Source organism: Copadichromis virginalis, linkage group LG1 (genome assembly GCF_057382275.1).
Source record: "Copadichromis virginalis isolate Kocher_CV1m ecotype Utaka linkage group LG1, C_Virginalis_male_GT1.1, whole genome shotgun sequence".
In the NCBI taxonomy this organism is placed as follows: Eukaryota; Metazoa; Chordata; class Actinopteri; order Cichliformes; family Cichlidae; genus Copadichromis; species Copadichromis virginalis.
In genome coordinates this window covers 24,019,283-24,043,406 of record NC_140618.1, presented here as the reverse complement: position 1 = coordinate 24,043,406, position 24,124 = coordinate 24,019,283, and the positions used below count along the sequence as shown (strand labels likewise).

At 40.8% G+C, this 24,124-nt stretch overlaps 2 protein-coding genes across 5 annotated transcripts in view; one reads left to right on the top strand and one right to left on the bottom strand.

Moving 5' to 3' along the window:
• Positions 1–7: 7 nt before the first annotated feature.
• spg7 (SPG7 matrix AAA peptidase subunit, paraplegin) lies at positions 8–9,348 on the bottom strand. Its single transcript, XM_085455620.1, has 17 exons — positions 8,801–9,348; positions 7,440–7,542; positions 7,273–7,362; positions 6,913–7,154; positions 6,657–6,796; positions 5,998–6,100; positions 5,791–5,916; positions 5,472–5,634; positions 4,995–5,168; positions 4,796–4,920; positions 4,570–4,672; positions 4,094–4,204; positions 3,895–4,010; positions 3,243–3,399; positions 1,636–1,799; positions 1,239–1,316; positions 8–1,149 (listed from the first exon to the last, which is right to left on the bottom strand). Exons 1-17 carry the CDS (start codon positions 9,020–9,022, stop codon positions 940–942), a joined length of 2,427 nt encoding a protein of 808 aa, XP_085311746.1. The 5' UTR covers positions 9,023–9,348; the 3' UTR covers positions 8–939.
• Positions 9,349–10,989: 1,641 nt separating this feature from the next.
• The window catches only part of ankrd11 (ankyrin repeat domain 11), a 118,555-nt gene continuing 105,420 nt past the window's right edge, over positions 10,990–24,124 (top strand). For all 4 annotated transcript variants that reach the window (XM_085455594.1, XM_085455602.1, XM_085455608.1 and 1 more), the window contains exon 1: positions 10,990–11,445. The gene's annotated coding sequence lies outside the window, so the exon portion shown is untranslated. The remainder of the gene's footprint in view (positions 11,446–24,124) is intronic.

Here is a 24,124-nt window from a genome sequence, read left to right as displayed (position 1 = left end):
CACAATGTTTAAATAAAACTTTATTTAAATATTTGGCAAAACCATTCTTTGGAGCTTTATATTCACTTCTAGCAATAAAACCAACGTGCAGTCCCTGACAAACATCGTTTCTCAAAAAAGAAACACCTTCTAATCTGTTCCTACTTAATTACTGATTCAAGATGAGAGAAAGACCAAAGTGTGTGGTGGAAAATCTGCTGCTTCATCACCAGCATGACATACATTTTGAAATCTCAGCTTTAAAGGTGTTTTACAAAATGCAGAATGTGGTTTCCTCAGAACAGTCATTCCTCACCGCCTCTGTTTCAGGTCTAAGCGGTCTAACTGCAGCTCACTACAGACTAATGCACACCTTGATGAGTTTTTAAAACCCCAGTCACAAACATCAGTGCCAATATATTTTGTGCATGTGACCTAACAGTACAGATTATTTCAGTAAAGAAAAACTCCAGTTACAAATGCTCAAGCAGCTTCACTTCTGCCATCTAAAATAACACAGATTTTCCAAAGAAATATCTGAAGCTAACCCTGAAAATGATTTATTATATTTTTTAAATTAAAAAGATCACATCTACTGGAGCCATCAACACCTATGTTGGCATAAACCTGCTAAGTGCACAAAGTAAATACTGTTCAGAGGCTTTTTCTCAACTGTTAGCACTTGTATTTGTTTGTAAACCTGTTTAAAAACACTTGTTTTTATTGTCACCATTGCATAATCATATGTCTCGGCAGCAAGCACACGAGAGAAATGATGGAATTCCCCAAAAATATTCATTCTGAAAGTTGCAGATTATCACACACATTAGCTAAGTGGAGACAACTGCAAATGTTCATTTGCACGAAAGTTTGCACGGACTGCAGAGTTTTTTATAAACTTTCACTGTTAGAAATATAAAGCACTAAAGAAGGGACTAAATACGCTGTACATTTCGAAGATCACACCAGCTGAGGGTTCATGTCCTCGTCTGTCTGCTTGTGGGGTGGAGGCGGCTGAGGCTCGTCTTCTCCTGTGTCTTGTTTGTCCCTCTCTGCCTCCACCCAGCTCTGTGGGAGGATCATCTTCTTGGGCCCATGGGGTGGTGGACCCAGCAAGGCTTCAATGTCATCGTAGTTCACGACTTCACGCTCAAGCAGCGCATTGGCCAACTGGAAAGACAGACCCAGCGAGTTTTTAAAGGCAATACAGAAGAATTGGCCTCACATGATTAAAACGCATAAAGAAGAAAACAACCGACCAGTGTTAGTTTGTCTCTGTTGTCCAGGAGCAGCTTCTCCGTTTGTCTGTATGCACGAGCTATCATTATCTTAGCCTCCTGCAAATACAGAAAGATTTATTCAAATTTACCAATTCACTTTTAAAACAAATGTCAATGATTTGCAACTGCTTTTAAGATTACATTTGAATGAATACAAATAACATTAAAACTGAGAAATATTATGATTATAAAAAAAATATTATTTTTAATAGGATGCTTGTAGCAAAGCGTCCAAATTTTCAGAAAATGTCCCGTACATACTCTAACAGCTGCAAGAGCTACAAATGTATACTTTAGCATAATAATATTAGCTTATTACTTCAACATTCACAGTGCTAATCTGAGAACAGAGGACTAATCCGATTTTTGAACCCACATGGTCCATCTGCTGCTGCAGGCCCTGGCTGAAAGGACGGCGCCCAATGGCACCTTGCTCTTCTGTTTCTGGGAACGAGACCTGCCCGACACTGTCGCACATGCCGTACTGCTTCACCATGGAGTAGGCCACACGCGTCACCTTGCGCAAGTCATCTTGAGCTCCTGGGGACACAGAAAAAAAGACGCTTAATGTTTAAATTTAATTAAAGCCCACTCCCACATCTTTCAGGTTTAACCAAACTTGCCAAAAGGGAGAATATTTATTTGGCTGCCCAGCAATTAGATATTTGACTGATAATAGAAAATGTATTTAAAGTAAGCAGTATGACCAAAAAAAAAAAGAGAAGTGTTCACTGGTAGGTTGTGATTACAGGAAATAGAAACCATAAACATGGGTGTAAATCATCAGTCATGTTAATGTAACAATTTGCTCTCTGACCTTGGATCCTGGCTTTCTTCTGTGTGTTAGTTTGTCACAGTTGGAGACTAATCACACTAAACACCAATAGCAACATTTCCCCCTGATGATAACAGTCTACTCCAGGAGGACAATGGACCTCTCTACACCACAAAAACTGCTTGGTAAGAATATCCAGGTGTACAGGAACAACCTTGAAACACAGATCCTACAACAGAGTGCCAACCAGTTTCACCCTATGGCTACGTTCACACTGCAGGCGAAAGCGCATCAAATCTAAATTTTTTTGACCCTATGCGACCCATATGCGATCATGGTGTGACAGTGTGAACGGCACAAATCCGATATTTTCAAATCCGATCTGGGTCACTTTCGTATGTGGTACTGAATCCGATACATGTCTGATGTTTCAGAAAGCGACTGCTGTTTGATCGGTCATGTCGCATTAAATCCGTCTTTTACGTCACTGAAACAAGACAGACGCCAATTATCAGCTCCAGAGAAGACATCGCGAACGCTTCCTGGCCATCCAGTGTAGATGTCAGTGAAACTGTTGGGAAGACAACGTTGGAGAAATGTGAACATTTTATTTGTACTGTATAATCTGCAGATTCTGACAGAAATCTGCAACTACCCTTTGAAGCACCGCTCCTCTCTAAAACAGCAATAAGGATAATTATTAGGTTATTTACATTATTATGTGAATAACAAAATAACTTAAAGCAAAAATTGGGAAATGTAAAGTCCGAAGTCTTTATATTAAGGGCCATCAGTCAAACAATACTGTTTGGTCTGGGTCTAAACAGAGCGCGTTGTGTGTGACGTCTTCTTTTGCGCATGCGGGCCGCTTTAAGCGTTCACACTAGAGCGCGTTTGCTGTCGCATTTTATTTGTAGTGTGAACGAGCAGACCAAAAAAAATCGGATTTGATCAAAAAAATCGGAATTGAGCATTAAGACCTGCAGTGTGAACGTAGCCTATGATAGCTGGGTTAGCCTCCCACAAGACCCAAAAGATCCTCTAAAATTACCCTGGAGCAGACCCCACAGGACACCTGCAAAGAAGGCCTGACTGTAAGCTCCAACAGGCCAGAGCTGGTTTAGTGTCAGAAAAAGAGAACCTTAACGATATCAAGCAGGTGGTTTTAACATTGCAGCTGATTCGTGTGAAGATTAGTTGCAGGGTACCTGTAGTAACCTTGTTAAAGGTGATTGCTTCAGCAGCTCTTCCTCCTAGAGCCATACACATCCGCTCAAACAGCTGCTCCTTGGTGAAGAGATACTGGTCACGGGGTAAGATCTGGGCAAATCCTAGAGCTGCGTTTGTACGTGGAGCAATGGAAACCTGAAACACATCACATGATCTGTCAGTTTATGAAAGGTTTATAAAAAGGTGAATTGTACAGATTAAGGGTTAACCAATTGCACTGTTGCCTTTTTAGAGTATTTACATTTGTATCATAGCCTATTAAACTGTATGCTTTTCTAGATCAACATATAACCTCCACAGTCCTTGTTCATAGTTGTGTCTTGTGTGGGACATGCGGCATATCCATTTGGGTTTTTATACACAGATGTGTGAAAGTCTAATACAGCAAATGGTATAAGAGGCAGAAAAGGAGCAACTGAAGAGAGACCCAGGATTATGAATAATCCAGGCATCTGTATAAACTGCCAAAACACTTATCAGTGGTGAAGTGGAGAAACAAGTGCTCCTCTGAAATGAAACCCTACTCTCAACACGCTCTGTGGAACACTTTGGACTTATCTGATTAAAGCTAAACATGACAATTAGATCTGGAAAGATTTACTTATATAGAATGCGTCACATTTCAAGTACCTTCATAACTGCTTCTGTGTGCTCAAGGAGCCATCCCACTAAGGCATGTCCAGACTCATGGAAGGCAATGACCCTCTGCTCCTCTTTAGACAGGATCTTACTCTTCTTTACGCTTCCTGATGACACACATTTGTCAGATTTTGCCACCGACACATGAGAAATATTTATTTCCCAGAACTTAGCGTGTGCATTATTGTACCTGCTATAACTCTCTCCACCGCATACTCAAAGTTAAAGGTATCGATGGATTTGTACCCTTCTCTGGCAGCATGCAGAGCAGCTTCGTTACAAATGTTTGCAATGTCTGCACCTGCAGAGACACCATGAGATAACAAACGTTAGAATAACACTTCAACATCAGCAGTGTTGAGATGTTTTATCCTTTTTGATTTAGAACTTCTCTTTCTTCATGGAGGCAGATAGACCAGTACTTTAGTATGCCCAAAGATGTTCATAGACTTCAGTTAGGACTAGGAATGATGCTCTTTAAATGATACCAATGCCAAGAGGGAGTCTACTTATTAAACCAATACTGATTATTTTATTGATTCCTGATTTCTTGTCTGAGCAAGCCTGCACAGAAGATAAGCTAACAAGCTTGATGATTACGATTGACTGGACAGTTTTTTGGTTCTTGATCCCCATCCCTAAGGAGAACCATAAATGTGCACGTACCACTGAAGCCTGGGGTGAGCTCTGCCAGACGCAGGGAGTAGAAATTCGCTGGCTGAGTCAGCTTCAAGATCTTCAGATGCTGCTCAAAGATCTCCTTCCTCTCCTGGAAAACAATCGAAATGAAACAAACCAATCCAAATCTCCTGCACAGCAGCAAGGTTAAGTTGTTATTAAATGCTCAGCAACAAATGACAAGGATACCCATTTGGAAGATACCCAATGATACCTGCAGTGTTGGCAGATCTATAAAGATGTGTCTGTCCAGTCTGCCTGGTCTCATTAGAGCATTATCCAAAATATCTGCTCTGTTAGTGGAAGCAAGAACAATGACATGGTCTGTTGTTCCCATGCCTGCAAAAGAAGAGGAGGTTAGTATTCTGCCTGAAAAGCGAATGGGCTGCTCTAAAACCAGATGTTTTACTCACCATCCATCTCTACTAGCAGCTGGTTGAGAGTCTGCTCCTCCTCAGTGTTGGAGAAACCTGACATGTTGGTGGAGCGCTTCTTTCCCACAGCATCGATCTCATCGATGTAGACGATGCAGGGTGCTCGAGTGCGAGCCTCCTTGAATAAACTCCTGACCCGAGCAGCACCCAGGCCTACAAACAAACACATCGCTGTACATGATCTGGTTCTGCTGGAGGTTTCCTCCTGAAAAAGGGGACTGTCGCAAAGTGCTTGTTCACAGCTGGTCATGTGATTGTTGGGATTTTTTATGTATCACTGTTACAGCGCATATACATATAAAAAATAGGGCACTCGCTCTTACAGGCTCAAGTAAATCAGATAGCTTTCACTACAGTAAAACCCAATACTATATCTATATGATGATCATAAACAACATCATCAACTCACACAGTGAATATTAGCATCATGTTGATGCTCATGCTGTGTGTCCATACCTCCAATGACCTCCACAAACTCAGAGCCAGCCATAGCCAGAAACGGCACCTGGGCTTCCGTAGCTACAGCCTTAGCAAGCAGGGTCTTCCCACATCCTGGAGGGCCAAGCAACAATGCACCCTTGGGCACCTTGGCGCCAAGCTGGAGGTATCGTTCAGGACTCTATGAAAAGGTAAAGCTAGTGCTGTGAGTATTAAGCCGCAGAGGAGGAGGTTTGAGGATTCAGTTGATCAAGGCTTTCTTAATTAAATCTCAAATATTTAATGTGCTTCACTTGTGCAAAATGAACATATTTTAACTTTTGAGTACGTTTCTTACCTTGAGGTAGTCAACAAATTCCTTTACTTCCAATTTAGCCTCATGCATGCCTGCCACATCTTTGAAGCTCACACCTTTACCCGACTTCCCATCCACGATGGTGAACTTGGCCATCTTCAGCTGATTCTGTTAGGCAAGTTGGAATGTGGAGTTAGTCCACAGAACAAACAACATAGATGTCAGTTTGCTAAAATGTGTTTCATTTACAAAAGCACTGAAGCCGCCATCTCTGCCACCCATGCCAGCAAGTCGAAAGATATACCAGAGAATCGCCACACCGATCGCAGCCATGCCCAGAGCATAGACTGCACTGAAACAAGAATAGAGGGAGGAAAAAGGCTGTTTTTAACTTGAAATTACGACAAACCTGTAGTTCAAATATTAACATTTATGACCACATTGATTGCATGCATACGCCCATAGTCTAAGAAACAATAATGAAGTTCAAATGGATTTGAAAAGAAGCGCTTCTTGGATTCAAACAACTTCTACTGGAAGTGCTGTTTGGCAGGGATACACGTAGCATAAAATATGAAAAAGAAAAAAAACGAAAAAAAAACTCCAAGGCATTTTCTTTTCAAAATAAAATTTAAATTTAAAATTTATTTTCACAACAAAAAACTCCCAACATGTTTCTGGCACACAGGCATTCATGAGGAGAAAATAAATAAATAAATAAATGAATACTGCTGAACTTATGTTTTTATGAAAAGCAAAATAAGCCATAATTTTGTTTTTGTTGTCGTATCTGCTCTGTATGATTTTAGCAGTGCCTTGAATTATTTCTTAATCCTCAGAAAAGATTAGGAAGGCACCTCATAAACGATTTCTTAGAATGTCTGCTCTGATAAGAGTTGTTTTCTTACTTCCCAAAAAATCCAGTGCGCTTGTAGGACACTGGTATTCTGTCCTTGCTGTCAATATTCAGCTCCTCCTCGGCAGCTCTCAGCTTCTCCTCGAACTTGTCAATGTTGGCAACCTGCATTCTGTACATAAGCGCCAGCCTCTGCAAAGCATGAGACGTAGCAGGAAATTAGAATTAAGCATGAGGGTCTCCTGCACTACTTTGAGTGTGTTAACTGTGTGTGTGTGTGTGTGTGCAGAAAATCATGTACAACATACAGGCCTTCCGAAGATGACTGCTCCGGGATGAAGGTATATTTCCACAATGTCACTCTCGGGAACGACCTGCACACGTGACACCTCCCCCTTGGCAAGCATCTCGTTCACAAAGTCGTTCCAAGAGATGTTACCGCCACTGGTGTTAATGGAGTTCAGCAGGCTCATGATGAGCGCTATGATGAAGAGGGTTCGCAGGCGTTCCCGGTACATCTGATCCTCCTGTTCACGACGTTTCTTCTCCTCTGAAAGGTGAGGCCGAAAATAAAAAATAAAATAAAGTAAATGACGTGACAAAGAAACCAGGTGTGGTGCAGGTATTTATCAGTTGCATCAAGTAGCAAAAAAATATGCATCGCTTACCTTCATCTTCCTCTGGCGTCTTCCCCTTTGGCCCATTCTTTTTATCTTTGTTTTGATTAGACTGAGATGTACTGAAGAGATTTGTTGCCCCTGAAATCAAACAGTTTAATTTAAAGCAGCTATAAGTGAATTTTTAAACAACTTATGAAGGTAAACTAAGTATTTACCGAGTAAATTTGCCAAACCAACAGGGTTCCTGAGCAGGTTGTTCCTAATTAGCTCTTTTCTAAGTCCCACCAAGCTAGGCCCCAAAGGTCTGTGGAGAAGACTCTGTTATGGGAATATTGGAGAAAAAAGGTGGAAAGAAATCAGAATCAAAATCAGAACTAGAAAACCTAGTTAAATCAAAAGTGTGTAAATTTATTATCAACAAATGTGTTTACAACTTAAGGAAAAACAACAGACAATGTCACAATCTCAAACTGAAGACTTTCCAGAGTAGAATAAAAATAAGTTATTAAGGCATCTGTGACGGTTCTCAGTCATCCGGGTCATCATAGTCTAAGGAGAAAAGCCTCTGGACTTTTTTTAAGTTTCCTTGAAGAAACTTGAAAAATTCCAGACGCTTTTCTTTCCACGCTAGACAAGTGATTAAGGCGATCATATTTGACACTTTCAAATTTAACAAGTTAAATCATTATAATAAAACTATACCATATATGTGAAGTAAATCTCAGTAACAACAGTGCAGAGAGATTAATATTTTCTTACATGAAGTTAGAATGACATGTGAGAAGGAAATTTGACTAGAGCCATGGATACTTCTGATTATTTTATTATTAGATATCAACCTCAGTTGATGCCAAAAAAGCTATTAGCACTGTTTTGGGAGATAAAATTACTTATAGATCAAGTGTTGAAAAATCAATCATGTTGAGCCTTCTGCTAAAAAGATATTTCTTGGCCATTTCTTTAGGTACACCTCGTCCTCAGACCTGCCTTAATCCTTTGTGACATCGATCCAATAAGGTGCTGGACAAATTTCTCTGAGATTTTGGTCCAGATCGACATGATAGCAACACAGCTGAGTCATGGACGGATCAGGATGGATTCATGCTCTCGTGTTGTTTATGCCAAATTCTGGCCATGCCATCTGAATGTGACAGAAGAAATCAACTCAACAGACCACGCAATGTTTTTCCAATCTTCTATTGTCCAATTTTGATGAACCTGTGTGAAATTTAGACTCAGTTTTCTGTTCTTATCTGACAGGAGTGGTCTTCTGCTGCTATAGCCCATCTGTTTCAAAGTTCAGCTGCTCAGAGATGCTCTTCTGCTCAAAGCAATCTGGGAATTCTCCTCTGACCTCTCGCATCAACAAGGCATTTTAATCCAGAGAACCATAGGTCACCGGATATTTCCTCTTTTTTGGACCATTCTCGGTAAACAAGAAGAAACCCCCCTGCAGAACAGCATTTTCTGAAATACTCCTGTCTGGCATCAACAACCGTCAGTCATTTAAACCACCTTTCCTCCGAATGAAGTGGCCATCCATGGCCACTCATCCTATTAGTTACTTCACTCTTACCTGTATGAGTTTCTGTTGCTGCTGATCTGTAAGAGTCCGCTCTGACTTTGTAAGAAGCGTCTTCCTCACGTGATCACACCTAGATGGGACATTTTGAACACCGCGGCTGGATAATGGCTTGCTCTCCAATACATAACAGTTTCGCTTCAGCAGCGTCCACAATAAACCTCTGCTGTATTTGCGACAAACACCAGCACTTTGCTGCAACAACAAAGCTGACATAGTGGCTGTCGTTAGTCGAAAGCGAACATTTAACGGAGCTAATGCACCGACATAGCTGTCTCCGTCTCCTCGGAGGTTTAGAGCTCGGTTTGGAGCTCGAGCTCGTTGTTATTCAACCGCTCAGCCGGGCAAAGACGGCAGCCCTGCGGGGACCTACTTCGGCGCGAGAAACTCACAAAGACTATTTAATTTTAAAAAAAAATCGGATTTCATTATTTAATAATCCTCGTTAGAGATACATTGTGTGTTCAGTATGTGCAGAATGCTAAATAATACAGTTAAACGCATCTCGGAAAACGAACTTTGAACTTTAACCTTTCTTTGTCGATCTTTAAGGACCTGCAAGCTGCGCATATGTTTGCGCAGGATTTACGCAAAACAGCTTTAAAGCAGCACATTTACGACACATCAGAGAGTACAGTTACCTTTACCCCCCTCTTTATTGTTGCGAAATTAACCGCAATTTTCAAAGAATTAAAAAAAGAAAAATGTGTGTAATGTATGTAAACGGTTTAAATTAGCAAATTTACTGCTTCCCGTGAAGCCTGCAGTAAAGCGTTGTGGGTGTTTGTTTACTTGATTTTTCAGTCAAAGATGTATCACTGGTCCACCAGAGAGCGCTGTTGGTTAAGATGATTGAGCTGTTTTGGTACGGTGCGATTTAGCAAAATGAATGCATATGAAAACAGACAATGTTGGTTACGTGGGGTTAGATTGAGAGCAGGGTCCAGTTTAATAATAATAATAATAATAATAATAATAATAATAATACCCGGTATTATTAATGTGAATAAGCTTCAGTCAAGTAAGAAGAAAGAAGAAAGGCTTTGTGGATAATGAAAACAATGTCGTAGAAACGCAGACTGTATGGAACTGTATGTACAGGTCTGATTGAATGGCATAAAAGTGACCCAATGAGAGTTTGGAGTTTTCCTTTCGGCCAATAGGAGCATTCGTATCATCCGTTCACGTATCAGTTTAACCACGGGTCTGTCAGGTTTGTTCACCAGCACGCTCCGGTTTCTTCACAGACTCATCAGCCGAAAGCTGCACTTAGATCACGTCATTAGACATATAAAAGGCCGTGAAACATGCATATCTTAAGAATTATAATAAAAAGTTTTCCAGAGCGTTTTTCACAAGGATAATCATTTACAATTTCAAAGTATCAACCCCAAACCGCCGATAGTGTTGTTTAAATTATTTTACATTCATTAATAAATTCTTAAATACTAAAAAACATGCCAGCGAGTATGATGTATGTATAACTACTATGACTTATGATGATACAGAATTTTTTCTTGCGGGTTACCAGGCCCAATGGTATCAGGAAGGTCAGTATAGCTAAGCTAAAAAGACTTAGAGGGGATAACTACTGCTCTCGTACTAAATGAGTGGTAAATGGACTTAAACGGATTGGTTATAGAATAGCAGTGTGCATAGAGGCACACACCGAGGTCCTGTAGGTAATTATGTGAAGCTGCAGGTGTTTAATTATCACAGGGATTCCCCCCCCCCCCTCTCAATAAGTGTCGCAAAATAGCTCACATCAGGGTCAGACAACACGAACTCGCGAATGTCTGTGCGCCTGCGCGACAAAGTCTGTCTGAACTATTTTGTCATAAACAAGTGCTTCCACTTACTGATGCGAGCCAACCGGCGTAAACGTGTCTAGGAACATGTACCACGCGAGCTGGCAATGCGTTTTTATAAAGACAGAAAAACGAGTGCACCCAACGCCCGTACTCCATTTCCTTTTCGTGGTCCTCCAACTATATAATGGAGCGTTGTCTCAGGCGTTTGAAACTGTGACACATGGGCCGCCACGTTGGGGCACGTCTCAAGCTTGGACAGAAAGGTGGATAGGGTGGTTGGGCTGATCCAAAATGGCGTCGTTTTCAAAGTGCACTGCAAAGGTATCCGCCTACAGCATCGTAGCCAATCAGAGCTCGCGTTTCATCCGCGACTCGTTTCCGTGCCTTGCGTCCCCGCACACTGTATGCTAAGGCCGCTCGAAAACCGCTCGAATGGTTTGGCGGAGAGGATTAAAGCGAAACAAAAATAACATCTTTTGATGGCTTATATTTACCCAAGCTAGCCTCGAGCTACATAGGTGGACCGTTAAAGGTCCGTAGTTTTTGGAGAAGATGAAATAGCAACGCTGTAAACGAATTCTCGTGGATATTTTAGTGTTTTTTCTGTGGACGTCTGTTTGTTGGTCTACACGATTTTAACAAGCTAGCGCTAGCCTCGACTCGAATGAGCTGCGATGGTCGTCGCAAATTTATGCGGATGTCTCCGGAGCAGTGTATAGTGAACCGACGGCGACAAATGGGACCATCCAGCATCGGCGGAAAACACCACGGCGTAGACTAAACGTTAAAGATTCAGTAACTGGTTGAAATTGTGGGAATCAGACAGAGGTAGGTGTGCTTTTACTCTCCCTGCAAAGCTAACATGGCAACAACAACAAACTGACTCCTGCTGTCCCCGAGATTAACCCGTTATTATGGTGTGAATGTGCAATGTTTTCGTGCATTTACTCTTTTTAACCAGCGCTTTGACATTGTATCGCCATTGAACTACATGTACTTTTGTTTTTTTCCTCTTAAAATATTAAGAATTACTTCTCAAGTGCAGCTTTATTGAGGGGTTATCCTCTTCATCCCCCCTCCCAAGTGATCCGAGTTTGAAAGAAGGAATCCCTTCTCTTAGATACACATTGAGAAATCGTCTACACTCTGAAGCAAAATTTATTTAGTTGTGGTGAATCATTTTTTGAGCTTGATGTGATTGTCAATGTGTTGACTCTTTAAAATTAAGTCTAAATATCTTAGTCAGCAGCCAATACTGCAAACATTGGTACCCCATGCCCACGTGTGGCATTACTAACAGAGTAGCGCTGTGCGTGTGTTTTTGAAAGGTTTTTGCAAGCAAAGGTGGTTTGATGTAAACTGTCCGCGGTCTTTAGGCTAATAATTGGCTTATTTGTATATTTATGCTTTAAGACTAAGGGGCACCTTTATATCCCAGACAATAATTAACATGACATTACTCAAGAGAGTGCACCAGTAACATCCAAATGTTGACCTATTTTCAAAAGGCACAGTAGCATTGCTCGTTTAGCTGGTGACCTAACGCAATACTGGTCTTCCAGCTTTTCCAGTTAGGTTAGCGTCTTAATTCTCTAGCTCTTATGCATTTGGATATGCTTTGGATTTGTACAACCCTGTGTGTAAACAAAGCAATGAAAGACATAGTCAAAGCTGAAACCAGTGAAGAGGATTTGTTTATGCATTGCGGGTCCACAGGCTGCCCGGATTTTATCACTACGTGCTTGCATACAGTTTGGAGCCTAACTGTATGAATGGATAACTATCTAAATTGGCAGTGTCGGTTCAGTGGAACACCCCCCTTCCCACCTCCTTTAAAAAATATGAAGGAAAGACACAACATGGTGGGGTTTGAGGAAATTGAATATGGAGGAGAAGCTTGCCACTTTGGTGCAGTACCAGTGCTGAGGAAAACACTGCAGTGCCGTTGGTGGTGTTTTATACCAAGATACTGAGTGTTGAAGCTTGTTGGGGCGTTCATGTTGACTACACTGCAGAGGCAGTGATGCATATCTCTGTCTCCCTTGAGCTTGCGTAGGTTCTGTTTGTCTGTGCTATAGTTAAAGCCTCAGTTCCTTTGCTGTTACAGCACAGACTGTTCATGTCCACATGAAGATGGTGATGTGCAGGATTTATGTGTGAAATTTGTGCCTTAGCAGAAATGTAAACAAATTTGGTCTCCAGTAGATCTGGGCGATAAAGATCATTGAAATACGAGCAATAGAAATCACGGACAACATGAAAAGCCAGGGACAATGCTGAACCAGTCATGTGGCTGAAATAGAGTTACGTCCACATCAGGTTAGGTTGACACACAGAGCATAGGATGTGCAGCGAGCAGCAACTCATGTGCTATTGTTTGGGCTACTGCAACTATACACACTAGCACATTAGGAGCGCTTGGCGAGATAAAATGCAAAATTATTACAGAAAACTGTTAATGAAAATCCAGTTAACAGTGTTACTGAAGTGGCACCCCAATGGACATAGACTAAGGGTCAAAAGATGAGGGTACGATTGAAAAGAAGAGTTAGAACAAACTGCCAGCTGCGTTGTTTCGACAAAGGCAGTTAACACAAGCGATTGCTTTTACCCTCTGAAGCATTGCCATCCTTCAGAGTACGCACAATACACTCCAGACTATTTCTTCCATACCATTTCTGTCATATCATGAATGCTTACTTTATTGTAAAAGACGCAATGACAGAAAGTGCAGTTGAAAATGTTGGATTTAAGTAGCTGATTCAATTAACTAACCCTAGTTAACATTTCTCTTGAGCAGCACTTTACCAGCTCTACACGGAGTGCAGAGCTGGTAAAGTGAATGTTGAATGAGTCATACTTTGCTAACATGTTGGATTTTTGGTCACGTTGCACGTAGAGCTGGGCGATATAAGATTTTTTCATATCACGATATGTTTTTTTCATTTCAGGCGATAACGATATCTATCACGATATAAGCCAAATAACTATATTTGTAAGATTTAAATGTGCCGTTGCTCACAAGTAAAATGTGAAATAATCAGCAGCTTGTTTTTATTTAAATATTTATTTCCCATAATAAGTTCATCCATTAAGCGGCCGCGAATGGATGGATGAAGTTCAGCAGGGTAGATGTACTTAAGGAACATGAGACTTTTTCAGATAAATAAAGGCAAATATTGCAAACTACACAAAAGGCAGCCGCTAAAGCGTTTAAGTTTCAAAATAGAACAAACGAAACAGACTAAATTGTCAATTCCACTTAGAAACAAAATATTAATTCTAAAAATAAATCTTAGTTTGTTTTACAGAAGAACAGACAAAACTGACTAACTTTTGTCAAAATCAAATAAACTGAGAACTAAAAGGAAATTCTCAATCTCTCCTTGTTGTATAGCTGAGCTTTTCAAACAGTTTTAACAGTTACTTTAGTCTGACAAAAGCCGAATGACGAATTAGCGCTTCCAGTCAGAGACTGAGGCTACGTTCACACGTACACGGGTATTTTTTAAAACGGAGATTTTCCGTTTTCGTTTTAAAAAAGAATCCCGTCCACACATAAAGGCAGAAATGAAGGAAAACGCTGCTATGAACATGCCAAAGCAGCAGGTGGCGCTAGATTCCTAACCGTGCAGAAATGTTGGCCAATCAGAAGTCTAGAAGCCTCGGTGGGAAAAAGTAAACAAAGCTGGGGCATAGAAGCAGAACCGAGTCGTATGTGTGGAGGGACAGTAACTGTGTGTATATGTAAGCATTTAAACACTGCAGAGAGTAGAATTAACAGTAACAGTATTGTAGAAATTCATTTCACCGAAACAATAACGTGGCGCACAGTGTGACGCATGCACCAGTTTATTGTATTTCCAGACTTGCTTTCGGCACAATTTACAGTGCACGCTACTCTGTTTTTTGTCAGACTTGAAATAGCCGAAATACCTTCACACTACGGAACTTCTATGGCTCTTCCGTTCGACAATCTCTCCGGCATTGGAACCATCATCTGTTTTCTCTTCGGTAACCTTCGGTCACGCTCGGTTGATTTCCCTAGTCGGCACACTCATTTCCTCCATTACCCGGGCTGTACGGTGGCTGGCTGCTTCCCAAACAAATACACATGTGCGGCTTGGCACTTGTGCTGTACGTAACAAGTCACACGACGTGACGCTGCGACTGTGATTGGTTTGGCTCTGCGCTACTTAATTTGGATTGGCTGACCTTTTTTTTTTTTTTTTTTTTTAAGAGGACAAGAGCGGCGAGGTCTATCGCGATAGTTTAATTTCTCTATCGAGTAAAAGTTATATCGCGATACATATCGTTATCGTTCTATCGCCCAGCTCTAGTTGCACGTCTGATCCATGTATGAGCCTCACTGCCCATTTCATTGAGACACTATTGCACTTCTCGTGCCTTTAAGAAATGTATGTGTATATGTTTTTGCCTTGGAGCATAGGCAGACCATCATTCAGTGACTTTGTCAGTTTTGTGTATGTTCTCCTTTGTTTCCTTGTGAACTTTGATTTGTACATTTGATTTGTATTTGAATTTTTTGTTCAAAGATATTAGTGATAACTGCCATCCTGGTTGAATTCAGCTGAATTGCATGTCCCGTCTGGTTCCCCTTACTGATGCCTCTGTTTCTAAAATTGCTACCAAGGAAACAAGACATATACTCTCACTGTAACAGGAAGTGGAGTTTTGCTGGGCTTTGATAAGTTATGAGCCTGGATTCAGGCAGGCTGACTTCTGTGATTTTGCTCTTCTGCTGCCCAAGAGTAGTTTTCATGTCTGAGAATAATCTCAAGGGTCCCCCAAAATGTAGAAAATAATTTTGCCTGTGTGTCCATCCCCACTAATCCATTTTCATTTTAAGCCCTAGGTTGTTGCTTGTTTTCCACTAGCATTCTCATTACTGTGGCGTTTTGGGACCAATAAAATGGAGCTTTCTGCTGACCCAGTTTTAAAACTCTGGGCTTGTGTTTTGGTCTGGACAGACAGATACTTAAACTTGTGAAAAGGCCACCACAGATGAGCACCTTCCCTTCTGACAGCGATTTATCAAAGTCATCCTAGAAGCAATTCTCGCCACTCAACAGCCATCTTGTTAACAAATTTGGGCAGTTATTTTGATGCCCCTTTTTATAATTGTAGAACAAGTCTGAGCTCTTATTTTCAGTAGTCACTGGAACAAAATCAGAATGTACAGAATCCCCTGCTCATACAGATTTCAATTCACTCTAAAATAAGAATTGAAGAGCTGTTCCTTTTTTCCCCCTCGCGTAAGATATGCATGTACTTGTATGTGTATGTTGTGATGCTGACTGTATGCAGTTTCTCAGTCAGCATCTCTGGCTAATCCCATTAGAACACTTGAACCACATGCCTTGATTCTTTCTGGTTACAGATTTAATTGATCAAGTGATAAGGGCACTCTGTTATATCTTTACGATGAGTAGATGTGGCCTCCAACACATAGCTGACACTTGTAAATCTGCTGTGCGTAACTGCAAGTTTATCAACTGGAATTGGCTCATGTGATTTCCAGCTTGGATGCTGATTGGCTCTTTTCCTGTTACAGAATTCTCCTATAGAGTCATGAACGTTTGCGTGCCATGTCTCTGATCCTGTCAATTAGGGCTGCACGATTAATTATTAGAAAATCTCGATTCATACTTATGTGCGATCTCATTTCCAAATGACAACGATAAAATTTTTTTAAAAAAGACGACGACGATGATTGTACCGCATTTTGATCCGGGACGTAATCTGCATGAAAACAAGCGCTCACTCTTCCTGCTCAACAAATGACAAGGGCGGAGCCTTATACCACGTGATACAGAAGCTGTGCCGTGTGATGCTAAAATTAGCAGGGGAAAAAACAACGGAGAGCACGTCAGGGATGACGAGAAAGTGACAGGAGAAAATCCGTCCCGGTCAACCACCCAAACATCAATAACGGGAACCTTACAGCGCTTCCCTATACACGTCGAACTCCCGCAGGCACAAAGAAATTACGGAGGCTATCACTTATCACCTGACCAAACATATGGCTCCCATCAACACTGTGCAAAACCAGGGATTTAGGAAAATGATCAACACCCTCGACAAATGCTACACTGTGCCGTCCCGCAACTATTTTTCTATTGTTGCACTACCTGCTCTATACACACAGTGTCGAGCAACGGTGGAGACGGAATTTCAAGCAGTACAACAACAAAACGTGAGACATTTGTTGTTTTTAGGTTTATTTATCGTTTTTATGTTCAGTCTCAACTGTTACGAAGTTGATGTGGAGTTAATAAGTGCAATAAATATTTATACTAGAAAAGAAAATCGTGAGAGAATCGTGATCTCAATTCTAAGCCAAAAAATCGTGATTCTCATTTTATGCAAAATTGTGCAGCACTACTGTCAATTACAAATTTAAGTTAACCGGGCGATCGTGGCTCAAGAGTTAGGAGTTCGCCTTGTAATCGGAAGGTTGCCAGTTCGAGCCCCGGCTTGGACAGTCTCGGTCGTTGTGTCCTTGGGCAAAACACTTCACCTGTTGCCTACTGGTGGTGGTCAGAGGGCCCGGTGGCGCCAGTGTCCGGCAGCCTCGCCTCTGTCAGTGCACCTCAGGGTGGCTGTGGCTACAATGTAGCTTGCCATCACCAGTGTGCGAATGTGTGTGTGAATGGGTGGATGACTGGATGTGTAAAGCGCTTTGGGGTCCTTAGGGACTAGTAAAGCGCTATATAAATACAGGCCATTTAAACTTAAGCCATCTCATACATACACATTTAATAGCTTTATCTTCTTGGTGTGGTTACTTTTCACATTGTTAATAATAATACTGTCACTACCATTATTTCCATTAGGCATGCACCAGTTCAACTTCTTTCTTTCCAGTATGACACTAAAACATTGGCTTAGAGCATCTGCTGATTTGAAGAGTTAAATAGTAAGCCGTGGTCTTCATTGTGGGGAACAGACTGGTAATTGATCTTTTATGTTTCACAGGGTATCAGTATAAAATGTACCAGATAAATACATCCAAGAATACATTTATTCATTTGGTATTTATTTGTAAAATAATAAATAACACTGACAAAAGCAAAAACAAAACCTACAGTATCTAACATTTAAGACGAGTGTGTATTTAGGATATTGTGCTTTTTATAGTTCTGTTAGTGAGTTTCTGTGAATGCACCTCGCACAATAATGTAACACAAACTTGCACAACATACTCAGGATGCATGTTGGCAGGAGAAGAGTGAAGTGAATTAATTCCATGTTATTTTATCATAATTGTAAAAACATCTTTTTTAACAAGTATCACACAAAGAGCATAATGAGTGAGAGATGCCAACAGCCTATACATCAACATCATCTTCACTTTTCAGTCATTGCAGCGCACTTGAATAGTGCGGTTATATCAAACAACAATGCAAACATAAAGAGTTGCTGCTGGCATACCATCTTGAAAGTGACAAAGCTTTTACCTTCCCCCATGCTAGCAGCTTATCCACCACTGCTGACAAGAATGTTGCATGAACATGAATATCTATCTCAGCTTTTTTGGTCTGGTTTTGACCAATACCTGCTCCAAATTACTACGTCCCTAGTTGCTTTGGAAGCTCATGTTGTGTTCTGACAGCACGATTGCCTTAAATTTGTGTGTTACCTGATTTATAAAAACACTCATGCACAGTGTTTGCGATTAATCGTGTGTTGTGTGTTCACGGGCAGTTTGTGTAGACAGAGATTATCTGAAACTTTGCTTAAACACTTGTCTGGACAGAGATTAGTGTCGATGCAACCTTACTCAACCTCTGAGGTGTACGGATATCGGCCAGCTGTTAAGCATGTTGTAAACCTTAGTGCTCTGTTTTTCCTCTTCAGTCTTCTGTCTCATTCAAAGATGGACTACCTTTGTTTTGTTTTGTTTTTTGTTGTTTTTTGTTAATGATGAAAAGCTGGTATGAAGGTGAACAAGTCGATGTATTATGCACAAACAACAGAATGGCAAGGAAGAGAACAAGACCTGCTTGATTGCTCTGTTTGGCTGGCTTGACAGTAGCTGTTGCACAGGACAGACAACCAGGCTATTATTGTTAGCAAATCAAGTGATAACCCGTCAGAAGTACAGAATAATGAATTATGCTTAGTTATCAAGAAAACTCAAGCTAAGTAAAGGTAAAATGCAGCGACAGTTGTTCAGTAGCCCTTATGCTTAAAAATATGACTGAGTACTAATAACTATTCAGCAACATGCTTTACTATATTCCTTTAAATGACTGCGGTGGTTTGCAGGTTGTTATTGTGCGTGTTTACTAATTGACCCTGCAAATCTATTTAACTGCTCAATTTCAGTTTTGTCTTTTTAGAGAAGCTGTACTGAACATGTACTTATTGAAATTAATTGTGTGTGTATACCGTGCTTTTTTTTTAATTTTTTTATTGGGTTTTTTGTTTTGGGTTTTTTGTTTTGGGGGGGGGGGGGGGTTGTAGGGGGTTTTGTGTGTGTGTGTTGTGTTTTATTTTTATTTTTTTGAACATTTGACAAAATTTGACCTATAGTTTTGGGTAGAGTGATTATAGTACACTTTAAATTTATAGGATTATGTTGTGTACAGCAGTATAAGTTTGTGGCGCTGATTCTATTTTTTGTAGAAAGTGGTGTATGACTGTTATTTCAATAGAATATATGGCTAAATTTCACATTTGTTTATGTAAGGGGTTGTCTTAAAAAAATGTTGTGATATTTACACCGTTGCCAACATTTATGTGTGCAGCATTGAGGGGAAAAAAAAGAGTGGTCGTGTGTTTTCTGCTCTCATGTGTTATATAATAATGCAATTCAAAGGTGCCTGGCGCAGTGTTGCAGTACTCTTTGCAGATCCATCTTTAGCTGAAATGGAAGGATAAAACAGTTGTGTTGGTCGTAAGAGAGAAAAGAAGCCTTTAGCTGCAACTCGAGCACTCACTCTGCCTGCCTTCTGTCAATGCAGCGTCTCCCCTCCCCCTCTTGTACTGAGAGTGTGGTCCTTTTAGGTAAACAAGCATGGCTACTCCTATTTCTTGCATCTGCCTGTCTGCCCCCCCCTTTCTTCATGTTTAGTTTTTTTCTCTTCCTCCCTGTTTGAGTTGTGTAAATCTTTTATAGCTGCTCTGTTCTAACAGTACAATCTCAGTGGATACTCAAATGGCATTGGAAGCCCTTTGAAATTCAGTCTAGTCCTTTGCCCCCTCCTCTGTCCTCGAAGCGAAATGGAACAAAATGGCGGGCCCCAATGCTGCTGTTTCCCTCAGGGACTGTAGAGCCTCGTTTCAGGTTTTAGAAGGTCCTGATGGTTGATGGAGTCTTTAACTCGTGTTAGATTCTGCTTACTTGCTAGCCTTCCGCTGCAGCACTTTTGATAATATTTTCTCTTCCCTGAGTCTCTGCACATCAAAGGGGAAAGGTTTTCTACTCTGGCATGCTACTACTTCTCCAGAAATGTTTTTTTTTTTTCCCCCACAGACTTGGCTTTTGATCTTTCTGATCGAAGCTTGAAAATGGAATATTTTTCACTCTTATTTTCCAGGGAAACCTATTGATATGCTAAATTATAATTTTTAGACATGCAGAAAATGTCAAAACTTTTATCACACAGTAGTATACTCCAGGGTTCGATTTATTTAGAGGTCATAAATGCCGTATGGCGTGAGCTGACCTATGCCCTTGGATAGTTTGCCTTCTAGCTAAGATATCTGTAGGTGCGTAGGCCAATGTTTAGTCACACTTTTAGTTCCATTCTGATTGACTCCAAAGAGGCTCAGGTACAAAGTAAACCTAATGTTTGTACGAGCATGTCTTCATAGTTTCATTTTTATGTTTTTCTAGATATGCTACTGTTCACATTCTTCATATGACTCCACGTGTGTCTTAAGGAATAATTAATAGTTGAAAGTCTTGGCTATAAAAAGCTTCATCTCATTTGTCCATTCAAACTGAAAGTGTCTGAATTGGTAACACTATTAGGCAAATGGCTGCATTCTTCAATCTGGGAAGGCATGAATTAGGGGTGTTGTAAATCTGGAGACAACAGTTGGTGTTTGAGTGTACGGATGAGCAGTAGACTGCATGGAATGATGTATTATCCATATGTGGGGTTGGAATTGTCCTGAGGTTAGTCGGCCAGGTCTCTAAGCTAATGGCGCAGACAGTCTGTGTGATGCGTCCTGGTCTGTTCAGATTGTCTCTGACACATGGGGAAAAGACATGACAGGGTGCTTATCTGATCTCTCACCTTCTATGTTTCTCCCTTCTAATTTACAGATTATTTTAAATGGCTTTTCCATGTCCTTCCAGAGCTTAAATGATGCATTTGTGGTTTTAAACCCTCTGAAAAGCTGTGTTTTCTCAGTCAGAGGCTTTTGTGAATGCCATTAGCTCTTTAAATGGCTTTTGTGTAAATCACTGTTTTAAAGATGATTTGTCAGAGCCGTTGGTGCTGCCTGTAATGTGGTTCTTCTGTACAGATGTACACTTGGAAGTTGGTGGCTTCTGCATAGACAAGCCAGTGTGGTCATAGCAAATTGGCAGGCATGCAGCCGTCTGCACGAAGCCTAATGTGGACCTTCTCAAGAGTTATGTTACCCAGACCAAAGTGGAACCTTTCATACTTAGAAACGTATAATACACCACTGTACTGCTGAGCTTGCAATATACCAGTGTAAGCACAGTGGAACAGAGAAGAGGAGAGAAACTATTTGGATTTGCTGTGCAAATTCCCATCAGTGTTCAAAGTTGTGTTGACAGCCTTCTCTTTCTACATGACATATTAATAGAAGAATCATGCCACACTGATTGTAAGCACTCTATATGAAAGATATTTTGGGTCTGTTCCTTTCTGTTCTCTGCAGTGATCTTGTTTTTTGTCTGTTACTTACCTTTGTCATCTTCTGATAAAATAAAATATGTTTTGGTTTTATTGCCGAGTTGAGAAATGGTTTCATTCTGACAACAATTATGCTCAGAGGCCCACAGCTATATCAGCTTTCTGCTGTCCTGTAGTGCCCTCTTTATTTTGGGACTAAGCTATAAGCTTAGACTTGGGTAAGGGGGTTAGGACAATGTGCTGAGTGGGGGAGGGTAGAGTGGGGTGGCCTGGCTGAATCTCAATCACAGAGACCCTTTCGCAGGAGCAGTGCTGGCCTTTTGATGGGCCAGCTGCAGCCATTCATGCGCCCATTTACATTGAAATGCAACAACAGGAAGGGGGGAGGGGATGGCTGCAGGGAGATGGGCCTCTGCGGCTGTGCCGGTGGGATGTGAATGAAAAGTAAAGGCAAACCTAAATACCAGAGAGACAAGATCTGCTCGTATACATGCATCCATTATCCCCCGCCCCTACCCCCAATGCTGCGGGGTAGTATATGTAACACAAAGGGTCTGAGCACCCTTTTTGACTAGTACAAGCATTTTCACAACTCTGCTGTTTTCTGTCTTTACAATCAGGCTGGTTTCTATAAAGAGCTTGTGATTCTCGACACTGTCCATGTTACATGTTACTCTTGTCTTCACCTATTGTTAATGTTGTTGTACTTTGCCTTCTTCATGTTTTGTTTTGGGTTTTTTTTTGGTAATTGCCTTCAGTTGTGTGACATACTTTGTCAAAGCTTATTTATGGATCCTGCATGGGCCATGAAGTTTCAAGTTCTTGTTTCTGGCTTGCTGTAATGGAGGTCATTGCTCTATTGGTAGAAGAGGCCTGGTCCATTATTCATTAGGGGCTTCAGACATAAACTGTAGTTCAGACAAATGAGGCCACTGTGTCAACACTGTGTCAGTTCCTCTAGCTTTCCAGGATAACTTGGATGTCCTCGTAGTTGTGCATGTGACACTGTTGAAGGATATTGGGGGAATGTGTTAAAGCCATGCTTAGACTGGCCGTAGCATTGCATCAAAAACTGCAGGCTTTTCAGTCTGAAGCATGAAAAAAACACAGATGAAAGCCTGAACTCTTTCTCACAGCGCACTGTAACATCCTCTAATAAATATACATCATTGGCCTTTCATATATGTTTAACTGCACATTTATTGGGGAGAGACCTACTCACGATTATTCAAATGAATAAATTATATGCATTTGTACAATGGTTCTGTTATTTACAAAAGAGTTACTTATCCCTATTTAAGGTACTCTGCTAATTTTACACCCGAGACCAAATTTAGAACATTTTGTGGACATTTCCTGTTCGGTAAAACCTTTATTGTGACTTTGTTGAACTGGTACATGAAGGCTGTTAGTGAAGCTCTTAACAGTTAACAGCTAGGACAAGTGAGAAGAGGTCACGTGTACGGGACAGTACATAAACTACATATGTCTGGAGCTTATCATGAAAGTTTGGGGAGGTAGAACGATAACACAACTTTGTCACTTTCTGTTTTGTGCAATCTCACATAACCACATTTCTATTGTCCACGTGTTTGCAGCTGAAGGTGCACCCACAGGGTTTGTAAACCATACATGACACACAGGCTGGCGAGAAGGAAAAAGGACAAAGCTGCTGCTGTAGACAAAGTCACTTTTTATGATGACTTAATTCTAAAATATACCAGAAATGCAAGTTATTTTTGTCAGTATTGACATTCACAAGGAGGCAGTTCCTCCATAGAGGGAAATTTTTTTGTTGAGGTTTGTTGGTTTGTCTCTGTTAGTTTCTGGATAAATGGAAAAGCTAGCAGACCCATTGATACGTAACCTAGTGTAGAGGTTAAACATGAGAAATAAAAGAACCCCATTAAACCGTGGTAAGGATCCAGATTACTTTCATTATAATTAGGACATAATGTGCTGGGCAGACATAGCCTTTTTTTTTTTAAATGTTTGACAAAGGCCTTTTGTCCTTGATTAATTATTTGGTCTGTAGGGCAGATTTAGGGTGACTGTAGGTGGTTCAAAACTGCTTCCATTTGAAAATGATTGAGGCTGCTGCGCACCGCTCTTCAAGTGCTGCAGAATATATTTTAATCCTTCCTGAGATCTGTATGTTGAGACCACCCAGTCTCACAGGAACATTTCTCTCAACCTCATGGCTTCATTCTTAGCCTGACATATGCCATAAACTCTAGATATCTAGACAACCTTTCCAGAGTATTTTAGTCAAACACAGTCCACTCAAGTTGTAGAAGTATCTCAAGTCCTATTTGCAAAAGTAGGATGCACCGTAATGGTCACAACAAAGAGCAAATTTTAATCCACGTGATATAGTTGCTTATGTACTGAGTTTCATTTAACATAAACTCAAATTCCCCCAAATCCCATTTCTCTGTTATCAGCCAATCCTGACATTAATGCCCTGCAGTTTGGCCAAAAAACTGAAACTGTTGCTCATTCTCCAGTAGTGAATTAAGTAGCAAGGGGTTTTCCCGCCTTAAAATGTCCCTTTGGGGGGAAGGGGTGACTGGTTACTGTAGTTAATATGATTGCCTATTATGCTGCAGACACAGAGCACAAAAATATTATGGAACATATATTTG

What these genes read in the sequence shown, in the direction of transcription:
- spg7 (XM_085455620.1), bottom strand. Translation starts at nt 9,022, where the DNA reads ATGTCAGCTTTGTTGTTGCAGCAAAGTGCTGGTGTTTGTCGCAAATAC. An exon ending in TAGATCTGCCAACACTGCAG is followed by an intron (nt 4,673 to 4,795) that starts GTATCATTGGGT and finishes ATTGTTTTCCAG; the next exon opens with GAGAGGAAGGAGATCTTTGA. An exon ending in CTTTAACAAGGTTACTACAG is followed by an intron (nt 1,800 to 3,242) that starts GTACCCTGCAAC and finishes CTGTGTCCCCAG; the next exon opens with GAGCTCAAGATGACTTGCGC.